This window comes from Erythrolamprus reginae, chromosome 1 (assembly GCF_031021105.1).
Source record: "Erythrolamprus reginae isolate rEryReg1 chromosome 1, rEryReg1.hap1, whole genome shotgun sequence".
In the NCBI taxonomy this organism is placed as follows: Eukaryota; Metazoa; Chordata; class Lepidosauria; order Squamata; family Dipsadidae; genus Erythrolamprus; species Erythrolamprus reginae.
In genome coordinates, this window is record NC_091950.1 from 131,130,312 (window position 1) to 131,142,536 (window position 12,225).

Consider the following 12,225-nt stretch of genomic DNA (forward strand, 5'->3'; position numbering starts at 1 on the left):
ACCCATAAACTTGCAATATGTGATATACAGTACTAATGTCACTGCCTGAATTTCACCGTGTGCATCTAAACAAGTATTAGAAGTCTGGTGTTTAGATCACACTTAATCTTAAAGTTCACTCAACTGAATCGGTTCATCCATCAGGTTGATTTAGAGTGAAATGTTCTAAACTTGTTGATAGATGTATTCTTATAAAAGGTACAGCACATATTATGTAATCAGCCCTCTACAAAATATTTTTCAATGCCAGAAGTGGAGAGTGGATGGAACTGCTATTTCCACAAGACACACGGTTATCCAAATATTCCAACAAAAATAAGTCAGCAAGCTTCTAAAATAATTTGACTTCCATTTTTTTTTAAAAAAGCTGTCTTCTATAGATATTAATAGATCTTCAGTATCCAGGGAAAACAATTAAGAAAGTTAAAATCCAGATATATGCATGGAAATACAGGTTTTCCTAAAATCCTTCTGAACAAAATATGTTGTTGGAAAATAAAGTAAGATTGTATATGCAATACATCACTGTTTATGTACTTCACTTGTTTGATAAATGCCAATACATTCTATAATTTTGTAATAATCATCTGCTTTCAAACACAATCTTCCCATTTCCAACAGAAAATAAAAAGCAAGTCTTAAAATTGGTGTGAAGATAGAGATAACCAAAAATAGTTTTTAAGTATAAATATGCTCATGTCCCAGAGGAAATGCAGAAATGAACAGTAAAATATGGAGGTTAAATATATAGTTAGAACATCATTGGATTAGTTATTGGGATTTTGCAATGCTATTTGTGTCTCCTTAGCAATTTGATATATTTAGAATCATGGTTACACAAATAACCCAAAATACTGCCTATAGTGTAATCACTGCTCAAGTAACACTATTTCTTCTCCTGGACAGATCTCCTAAATAATAATAATTTTAAAAATTGGGCACCAATGGACGTAACATGCGTATTAATGTATGCATGATTCACTACCACAAGAAACAATAATAAAAGTAAGGTAGTTTTTTTTTTTTTAAGATCAGATAGATGAGGGTGATTCTATCAAAATACCCTTGACTACGAGATGAAATCTCTCCAATTCAGAGGCATTTTGCCTCGGAAAATGAAATAATGCAGGCAAAAATGGAAGGCTTTTAAATCCTTAAACTAGGCTTCCAAACATAATCTAGCTGATCATTATTGACAACAGAGATTAGTGTCAATCAAAACTCTTCTGAGAATATAAAATGGATCGTTGTCATGGAACAAGTCTCCATAGAAATCTTCCATTTCTGCTCAAAAAAATAAAGGGAACACTACAAGTAAACTCCAAGTAAATCAAACTTCTGTGAAATCAAACTGTCCACTTAGGAAGCAACACTGATTGACAATCAATTTTACATGCTGTAGTGCACATTCAACTTTGTACAGAACAAAGTATTCAATGAGAATATTTCATTCATTCAGATCTAGGATGGGTTATTTGAGTGTTCCCTTTATTTTTTTGAGGTATATTTAACCCTCCTCACAAACAGAGAAAGAAGTACCAGGTTCTTTTTACTAAACCGGAACTATTAATTTTATATTTTCACATATAAACTTATGGAAGTAGAAAAAGCTGATACATTGGCCGTCTAGTGCAATCCCTTCCAAGAACTCTCAGTGGTATAACATATCCACACATAAATTGCCTCAATAAAGGCTTAAAACATATTTTCTTATGAAAAATATTTTAGACCACAAGGTGAAACAGTTGAATCACTACATTTCAAGTCAAATAAGTACAAGTAGTCCTTGACTTACCCGCCACAATTGAGCCCAAAACTTCTGTTGCTAAGTGAAACATTTAAGTGAATTCACCCCATTTTGCAACCTTTCTCGTTACGGTTGTTAAGTGAATCACTGCAATTGTTAACTGAATCTGGCTTCCCCACTGACTTTGCTTGTCAGAAGATCTCAAAAGGGAATCACATGACCTCGGGGCTCTGCAACCATCATAAATATGAATCAGTTGCCAAGCGCCTGAATTTTGATCACATGACCATGGGGATGCTGAAGCGGTTGTAAGTGTGAAACAGTCACAAGTCACTTTTTTGTGTCATCATAACTTTGAACAGTCACTAAATGAACTGTTGTTGTAAGTCGAGGACTGCTTGCAGTAAGCAAATCCCGAATGAGCAAAAATAGGTATTTTAGGACAACAAAGGAATTAATATAGAATAGAACAGAACAGAACAAAATAACAGGGACCTTGTAGGCCTTCTAACCCAACCCCCTGCTTAGTCAGGAAACCTTACACCACTTCAGACAAATGTTTATCCAATCTCTTCTTAAAAACTTCAAGTGTTGGAACATTCACAACTTCTGGAGGCAAGCTGTTCCATGGGTTAATTGTTCTAACTGTCACAAAATTTCTCTTTAGTTCTAAGTTGCTTCTCTCTTTGATCAGTTTCCACCCATTGCCTGTTACTCTACCCTCAGGTGCTTTGGAGAAAAGCTTGACTCCCTCCTCTCTATGGCAACCACTAAGATATTGGAACACTGCTATAATGTCTCCCTAGTTCTTATTTTCATTAAACTAGACATACCCAGTTCCTGCAACCATTCTTCATATATTTTAGCCTCCAGTCCTCTAATTATCTTTGTTGCTCTTCTCTTTACTCTTTCTAGAGTCTGAACATCCATTTTGCATTGTGGTTTATTTTTGCATCATAAATTGGAGAAAAAAAACCATTCTCTTTTGCATGGTATTTCTACACATAATTGAGTGGACTATTTCCACAAACCTTAATATCAGAGAAACAATTCTAATGAACATGAGATCACTAATAACAATTAATTCTGGCTCCTGTTTGACCTGAGATTGGTCACCAGCTTCATTCAAGCTTATACAGGTTGTGAGTTCATTGGATACAAGCTTAAGAATCATTTCAAGTAAATGTAAAATTACGCCTGAATGTAGAAAGTTCAAATGGACACTCAGAAATGAATCCATATGCCTACCCTTAGTAATCTGCTCATAATCCAGTTCCTTGGATAAATTTCTGTAGACTCAAATGACACGCTTATTGCAGTTCCATTTTCCAACATGTTTTCCTGTATATTATTTATATAACAGCAGCTCTGTTAATTTAGTCCAGCTGCTTCAATTCTGAATTATTCTCTCCAGAAACATTGATACTAGTGTGTTATGATTAGAAAACACTTTACCAAATGACTCCCTATTCTGAGTAGCTCAAATGAAAAGCAATTCTGGAGAAAAAGGCCAGCTTCCAGAATATTTAAAAAACAATTGCAAAACGAAAGGAAGAGAATGGTGGAACAGAATACTAAAATAGAATGGATCGCACTTCACTTGGAGGATTTCTCTTACACCAAAAACATGCAATCATTTGCAGTAAATATAATAAAACTGGAAATAGCAAGACCTAAAAGAGAACTCACTATGTCTTTCTTGGTTATTTTTTGTCATTGCTATTAGCTTTCTTTAGGGCATGTTCAATTTGATGAAACCTTACTGTGTCTTAAATGTATTTAGTCTACATGTTGTAGCCTTGAAATGACAGTCAATAATTTGAAGGTGCTATTTGGTGGCCCCAACAGACAGATCTCCTATTCATGCAAATTATACCTTCATAAGAAGAAACTATGTACTTTTGGATAAATACAGGGCATAAAGATTTAAATTCTCCTTCCCATTCACCAAAAATTGAATAATGATTATTTCCTCCAAAACTAGATGGGCTAGTACAGTGATGGCAAACCTTTTTTCCCATGGGTACCAAAAGTACATGCATGCATGCTATCACGCATGCACGAGTACCCACACCCCTAATTCAAAGCCTGGGGAGGGTGAAAATGGCAGCCCCCCCCCGGAGACCCTCTCAAGGCCAGAAATGGCCCATTTCTCAACTTCTGGTGAGCCCAATGGGCCCGTTTTTTGCCCTCCCCAGGCTCCAGAGGCTTCCCTGGAGCCTGGAGAGGGCAATAATATCCTCCCCAATTCCCCCTGAGGCCCTCCCTAACCAAAAATGCCCTCCCAGAGCCTCTGTGTGAGCTGAAAATCAAGTGGCTGGCATGCACATTGGAGCTGAGCTAGGGCAATGGGTTGTGGGCCAGCAGATATGGCTCCACATGCCACCTGTGGCACCCATGCCGTAGGTTCGCCATCACTTGGCGAAGCCATATTGAAGCCATCTTTTATTGAAAATATGCTTAGACCGAGTCTATCTCATTAAGTAAGGTAAGCTTGGAATGCCCAGGACCATATTTATCTTCAAGTATGGAAAAGTCAATTTTGAATATTTCTCTTTATCAATACCAAAGTATCTTTCTATCCCAAGTTGAACAATAGAGAGTATTCCCAACAATGTTTTATTTGTTAATCTTTTGAATGAACATCAAAATTTGCTCTAATACGTGACAGACTTTTAAACAGACACTGTAGTATTTATAGAAATGACAAATGGCAAACATGCTTTAAAAAAGAGAATCTTTTTCACATAAAAAAGATACAAATGTTCTTCCACTAGTTGTTTTCACATGCGCATAGTTGTATCCACATGTAGAGCATGATTTTACTGATGTACAAATGCTCTTATATCTACCCTCCCTCCTACTATGAGAATTATGAACAACAAACAACATGTGAACAACAAAAGGCTTCTTTTAATCATCTCTCACACTGATGCTGGAACGCATACTGTAGCAAACTATTACTGAAGGAAGAAGTTAGTGTTCTTTTTATTAATCACATATTTTTAAAAACATCTAGCTGCTTACATATTTTATTACCTATGAATGGGATATAATATTTTACCATTGTATTGACATGAGCTAAATACAACACTTTTTAAAATAAAGCTATGAAAAATAAAATTTACACAGGCAAGAGAGACAATATTAATGTAATCAAAATACTTAAAGTTAAATCTACCATCCACATCATTTTAATTCGGTTTTACTACAAAGAAACAAACCTAGTGAGGTTTTACGTTCTATCCCCAAACTGAAAGTACAAGAAGATTTAATTTAATTTAATTTAATTTAATTTAATTTAATTTAATTTAATTTAATTTAATTTAATTACTTCAATGCCACCCAATTCCATGGGACTCAGGGCAGTTTACAACAATAAATGATATAATACATTGATAAAAAGTCAAATACTAAATAAGAAAACAATAAAAACCCTATTCTAAAACCCAAGTGAACTATCCAATCAAACACACATACACACAGGCACCGTTCCCCGTAGGCTGCGTGCCCGCGCGCCCGCGCACCCCGAAATACTCCCCCGCGCGCCCTTTTCCATGGGCGCGCAGTCCCCATCCCCCTGCCAGCCCGCGGAGGGGCGGGGAGGCGCCGGCAGTAGAAGGCGCTGCCCCCACCCGCCCGATCCGCTCCCTCTCCTCTTCCGCCGAAAGAAACGCGCGGAAGCTGCCTGATTGAGCCCCGCGTTGCTCCACCCCGCTTCGTCCTGCTTGTCATCCTCCGTTGTGTTTTCGAGGGGGAGCGGTGGGAAAGCCCTGTGCCGGCCAGGAAAGCCGGGTTTGCTTTCCGTGAAAGCAGCGTGCCTTTTAAACATGCTGCTTTCCTGCACCTCTTTCCTGGGGGGGGGGGAGTGGCATCAGCGCCACCCCTCTACGAGCAGCAAAAGCCTCAGCAACTGGGCACGCTGTTTGCCTTTCGGCTCCATCGTTGAGGCTTTTGCTGCTCGTGGAGGGGAAGGCGCCGATGCCGAAAGGCAAACGGGGCGCCCCGCCGCTTAGGTTTTTGCTGCTTCTGGAGGGGTGGGTGCCGATGCCAAAAGCCTCAGCACCATTTGGCTGCCGGGGGGGCGGGGAGGAGAAAATCCTCCCCCCCTCCAGGAGCAGCAAAAGCCTAAGCGGCGGGGCGCGCCGTTTGCCTTTCGGCATCGGCGCCTTCCCCTCCACGAGCAGCAAAAGCCTCAACGCCGGAGCCGAAAGGCAAACAGCGTGCCCAGTCGCTTAGGCTTTTGCTGCTTCTGGAGGGGTGGGCGCCGATGCCAAAAGCCTCAGCGCCGTTTGGCTGCTGGGGGGGCGGGGAGGAGAAAATCCTCCCCCCCTCCAGGAGCAGCAAAAGCCTAAGCGGTGGGGTGCACCGTTTGCCTTTCGGCTCCGACGCTTAGACTTTTGCTGCTCGTGGAGGGGGGGTTGGCGGTGCCGATGCCAAATGCTTTCCCTCCGTGGTGGGGGGTGCAGGGCAGGCACAGTCAGCCCCCGGAGACAAAGAGAGAATGAGAGAAAGGAAAGAGACAGAAAGGGAGGGAGAGAAAGAAAAAGTGAGAGATAGAAAGGATAGAGAGAAAGGGAATGAGAGAAAGGAAAGAGAGAGAAAGGGAGGGAGAGAAGGAAAGAGTGAGAGATAGAAAGGATAGAGAGAAAGAGGGAATGAGAGAAAGGAAAGAGACAGAAAGGGAGGGAGAGAGGGAAAGAGTGAGAGATAGAAATGATAGAGAGAAAGAGGGAATGAGAGAAAGGAAAGAGACAGAAAGGGAGGGAGAGAAGGAAAGAGTGAGAGATAGAAAGGATAGAGAGAAAGAGGGAATGAGAGAAAGGAAAGAGAGAGAGAGAAAATAAGAGAGAGAATGAGAGAGAGAGCAACAGAGAGAGAAAGAACAAGAGAGAGAAAGCATGAGAGAGAGAAAGAACAAGAGAGAGAGAGAGAAAGAAAATAAGAGAACGAGAGAGAGAGAGAGAGAGAAGGAAAGCAAGAGAGAGAAAAAGATAGCAAGAGAGAGAGAAAGCAAGACAGATAGGGAGAGGAAAGGAGAGCGAGAGAAATGAGAACAAAAAGGGGAGAAAAAAGGAGAAATGAGAAAATGATTGAAGCAGAGAATGAGAGGAGAGAGAAACAAAAGAGAGAGAGAGGTGATTCTTGAAACATATGGTAAAAAGCATCCAAATAATAAGAAACCCCCCCAGCCCACACCTGTTTTTGAAAAGAATAAAAGAGAAAAAAAACCCAGCCCTCAACTGGTTTTGGAAATGGTTACACACACACACATAAGGGGGGGGGGGGGAGAGAGACAGGGATGGAAAAAGAGGAGAAGTGAGAGGGAGAAGGAATGAGGGGAAAAGGGAGGAAGAGAGAGAAATGAGAAACATGAGAGAGAAAAGGGGGAAAGACAGGAGAAGTACCCAGAAATGAGACAGTGGTATACATTTCAGGAGGGATGATTGATGATTGACTGTATTTATAAGGGGATGTTACATGGGATTGTATATATGAGGGGGTTATGTATGTCTGTATGTATGTATGTATGTATGTATGTATGTATGTATGTATGTATGTATGTATGTATGTATTTACTTATTTGTTTATTTGTTTGTTTGTTTGTTTCTTTCTTTCTTTATTTATACCTCTATGCCGCCCAGTCCCAAAGGGACTGTCGCTTTTCCGCCCACACCGAAAAAAAATTAGAGGGAACATTGCACACAGGTTAGTTGTATGTGTGTTTGATTAGGCCCTGATTTCGGACGTGCCTGGATCTTAGGATGAGAGAAATGTCTTATGATGCTAATAGAATGCATCTCCTTCGGGCCTGTCAAACTGGTGCCCTGCAGGCCAGATATGGCCCCTGCAGGCCACGCCCATCCTGGCTCCAAAATGCAAAAAACATCATGATATATCACAATACAAAAAACATCATGATATATCGCAATGCAAGCCGGTTTGTCACCCCTGCACTAAATGACACTGAAGCCCATGGATATCCTACATTTTAAGCTGGGTAATGCTTTGGATTCAATTGTGAAAAACAAATTAATTACACACATATAAACAATACAGTGCAACAGAGGCTTCTAGTCTTCGGAGAGGGGCGGCATACGAATCTAATAAATAATAATAAATAATAATAATAGTAGTTTGTCTGAAAAGAAATAACACCAACCTCACACACAGGGCTCAACAGATATCTGGCCTAACGCCTGAGGTTTTTCAAGGTCAGGCTAAGAGATTAGGTTCATGCCAGCAGGATGCTGTTCCATAGTGCAGGCATTGTGACAAAGAAGGCATGTCTCCAGGTTCCTGATAGAGGTCATTGTTTCAGAGAAAGGATTCAGAGCATGCCTAACTTGATCTGATGGGACAAGCGGAATCAACTAGAGAGAGACCTACAAAGAATCTGCGCCTGTGCCATGTAGGCTTTATAGGTGATAGCTAGCATCTTGAATTGCACTTGAAAGTCTACTGAAGCTGCATTCTGAACTAGCTGCAACTTTTTATATTTATTTATTTATTTGTTTGTTTGTTTATTTATTTATTCATTCATTCGATTTTTATGCCGCCCTTCTCCTTAGACTCAGGGCGGCTTACAACATGTTAGCAATAGCACTTTTTTTAACAGAGCAAGGCTATTGCTCCCACAATCCGGGTCCTCATTTTAGCCACCTTGGAAGGATGGAAGGCTGAGTCAACCTTGAGCCGGTGATGAGATTTGAACCGCTGACCTTCAGATCTACAAGTCAGCTTCAGTGGCCTGCAGTACAGCACTCTACCTGCTGCGCCACCCCGGCTCATTAATCTTCAAGGATTATTTTATGTAATCACACTGCAATAGTCCAACCGAGTTGTGACTAAGATGTGAGTGATCCTGAGCAGAGTCTTTCAATCCAATAGCAGGCTCTGAACTCCCTTTAGAGATATATACCAGCCTCTCCCTCCTGGTCTTTTGCAAAGCTTTGAAGACCTATCTCTGCTGGTGGGCATGGGGGCTGTGAGAGGTGAGATTGATTCTGGATAATGCTGGGAGTGATTGGACTGGATGAATGTGGATGACTGTGTTGAGATAGATAGGGTTTTCTTTAGCATTTTGTTAGTTTTGTAATATTTTTAAAATAATTAGATTTCTATGCATGTATTGTATTGTATTTATTATGCTGTATCCTGCCCTGAGTCGGTTGAGAAGGGTAGCATAGAAATCTAAATAACAAATAATAATAATAAATAATAAATATAATGAACATTTACAAATAACATTTGTAAATGGCAAATGACAAACATTGGCTCCTTAAACCTATACTGTGAGGACATTAGTTGTTTATCAATTGTGAATGTGTGGTACCCTATGCAGAATAAAGGATGGAAAATCTCCAGATCCAAGAAGCTCTCAAGCCACAGCTACTTGTTCTTGACAGGGTCAAAGCAAAGTCTGTTTTTCCCCATCCAGATTGTACAGACACTAGACAGTGGGGGGAATCTTGAGCTGTTGACAGATATACAACTATCAGCAAAGTAATGACACCTATCAAAAAATGGTGCCTCCCATTTCCAATCTCCCTAAGCCAATATACCATGTTCGAGAAGGGCCAGGACTGCTTTCTCCAGAAGCAGTCACCATTGCAAGGATCCAATCACCTGTCATCTCCTGGGAAGCCTTGAGCAACCAGGAGGGAGATGGGTCAAAAACAAAAGATCAGGATCCTGTCCATTTCATTAAGACCAACAGGATTAATCTTTCCTTGTTAACTAAGCATAACTTAACTCTATGGGAATTGCACAGAAAAGATCCAATTCAAAGCACATGCAAATGACTCAACAAATGTTTAGGACAATTCTCCAAGGGGTCCTATAAAACCTTGAATCATCTTTACTTAGAAAAGACTGGGTCACCCTAAAGAGGTATGCCTTTTGGAAATTTATAATAAAACAAGAACTGAAATATACCAGTAATACTTTTTTGCTACTCTTACTACCACAATATAATCTTTGAGGATGTTTACCTGTATACTTGGTTGGATTCACTCTTTGTTTTCCACTAATAGAGCTCTTTGATCTCATCTATTATTTCATTCCCCAGAATTCCTCTGAAGACCAAGAGGCCTCCTCTAAACATGTAGCAATTTGAGCCAAAGCCATAGTCACACTCACATTCCAAGAAGAGTCTACCATTTCTCCCAAATAAGACCTCCTCAGATAATAAATCCTCCCCAAAAATAAACTCTCCTCCAAAAGTAAGCCCTCTCCAAAAATATTTAAATGCACGTGGAGCTGGTCTCTGCTATTTCCTCTGGTTAGGGTTAGGGAGACAGAGTTGGAAATCAGGTAAGATGGCAAGAAGAGCCCTCTCTTTCTCCACACGCCCCAAAATAATAATATCTTCCCGAAAATAAGGCCAAACGCTTATTTCAGGATTAAAAAAATATAAGTCAGGGTCTTATTTTCAGGGAAACACGTTAAGGCCTTAGTTGAACCATATAGCAGCATGAGACAACTCTCTGTTTGAAATTCAATGGGGTCTACCAGTCACCTACAGCAGGTTAAACAACCAAGTCTCTCTTCCCCCCAATGGGTGAGGGCTAAAATCTAAAGTTAACAGGGAGTGATCTAACCAGTTCGTCCCAAAGTCAAAGTCTCTGGCTAATCAAACATCTAATTTCAGATCTCTAAAGCAAGGGAAAGGAATCTGCTCCTGCAATAAAGGATAACTTTATAACTAATATTTTCACAGTCAATTATTGTGGGAAGACTAGATGTTATTTTTTGGTCTTAATCAAACCAGAGAAATACATTATCCTTTTACATTTCAGTTTGCTATCTCCTCTCTGTAGAGGCATTATTATGCAATGCACAGTGTTAGCACTGACAAGAATGTTTGTTAAATTTAATTAAAGTTATTAATTTTGCAAAGAACAAAAATCACTGAGCCAACTGCTGCTCTTTTTTTCCAGATTTCCCTTTGGAAAATTACCTTCATTAGCACCGATTCACTGAGCTTCTCCCTGTTGACAATTTTTATAGCGACCTTTTGACATGTTACGCAATGAACTCCCAACTTCACAAGTCCTGCAGAAGTGAAAGAGAAAGAACATTGGTTAGAGGCATATTCACTTCTATGGCTGTTGACAACTCCATCTTATTCACATCTCTTGAGTACACACACACACACACACACACACACATTTTATAGGCCCTACTTCTTCGTACAATAATGGATACGTTTAAAATTTGTCCAGCAGAAACAAAAGTGTAAGTGCCACATTTACCTTTTCCTACAGTTTATGCAATTCAGCTTTCCTTAATCTACTAACTAGATCAATCAGAATATTATCTAATGTCTAAATTACAGTATTTGGATCTACACACATTTTCTTAATCAGTGACAGTGATGGCAAACCTTTTTTTGCTCGGGTGCCAAAAGGGTGCGCGTGCCCACTCATAATGCAGGGGGAGGCCATTTTCACCTTCTCCAGGCTTTAGGAGGCTTTCTTGAAGCCTGGAGAAAGTGGAAACGGCCTCCCCCTGCTTCCGGCAGGCCAAAGATCAACTGACCAGCGCAAACATGTGTTCTGGAGCTGACTTCGGGCATGCCCTCAGATATAGCTCCGCATGCCACCTGTGGCACCCGTGCCATAGGTTTCCCAACACGGATCTATGATAGAAGTTTGCAATAGGTAACAATATTGAAATAACTAACAAAATGTCTAGTGTGTATTAAAGGTAAGGGTGTGCATCTTAATTTGAAAGCAAGTCATACTGAATTCAATCTGGCAGGACTTTTATTCAACAAGTAAAGCTTAATTATGTAGGGAGGATCAACTCATTCTTAATCTTGGTTTTCAAGAGCTCCAATTATCAACAAAATTGCATAATTATTTACATCATCTATAATTTGCAAGAAAGCCACTGTCTTAGCATATTGTATTTATCCTTTTAAGCCTACAGATGTCTTTCAAAAGAACAATCTAGCTCAGTGATAGCGAACCTTTTCCCCCCCCTCAGGTGCCAAAAGTGTGTGCACACACTGTCACATGTGTGCGAGTGCTGACACATAAATACAATGCCACTCCCTGCACATGTGCACGCAAACCACCACGCATGTACGCACACACACACACACACACACCGTTTTGGCCTCATATCCCAAAACAGCAGTAGGAGAGCGGAACCCCCCCCCCAAACAGAACTTGGATGGGGGAAAGGCCTCTTTCCCCAAACAGAGCTGGGGAGGGGGGGAGAAAATCCTCTTTCCCCAAACGGAGGTGGAAGGAGAGGATGAAGTCTCTTTCCGCAAATGGAGCTGGGAGAGAAAGCCTCCCACTCCCAAACAGAGCTGGGGGGGCTCTTTCCCCAACAGAGCTGGGAAGGGAAAAAACCTTCCTTCCCCAAATGTAGCTGGGAAGGGGAGAATGCCTCTTTCCCCAAACAGAGCTGGGAGAGGGGAAAAACCTTGCATGCCCAACAGCACTGGGGTGGAAATTCCAGAG

General features: G+C 40.7%; 1 protein-coding gene across 7 annotated transcripts in view; it reads right to left on the minus strand.

The window, feature by feature from the left end:
• The window catches only part of BRSK2 (BR serine/threonine kinase 2), a 585,161-nt gene that overhangs the window by 281,709 nt on the left and 291,227 nt on the right, over nt 1–12,225 (minus strand). For all 7 annotated transcript variants that reach the window (XM_070765086.1, XM_070765110.1, XM_070765119.1 and 4 more), the window contains exon 2: nt 10,710–10,804. In XM_070765086.1, the coding sequence (XP_070621187.1) occupies nt 10,710–10,804 (95 nt within the window). The remainder of the gene's footprint in view (nt 1–10,709; nt 10,805–12,225) is intronic.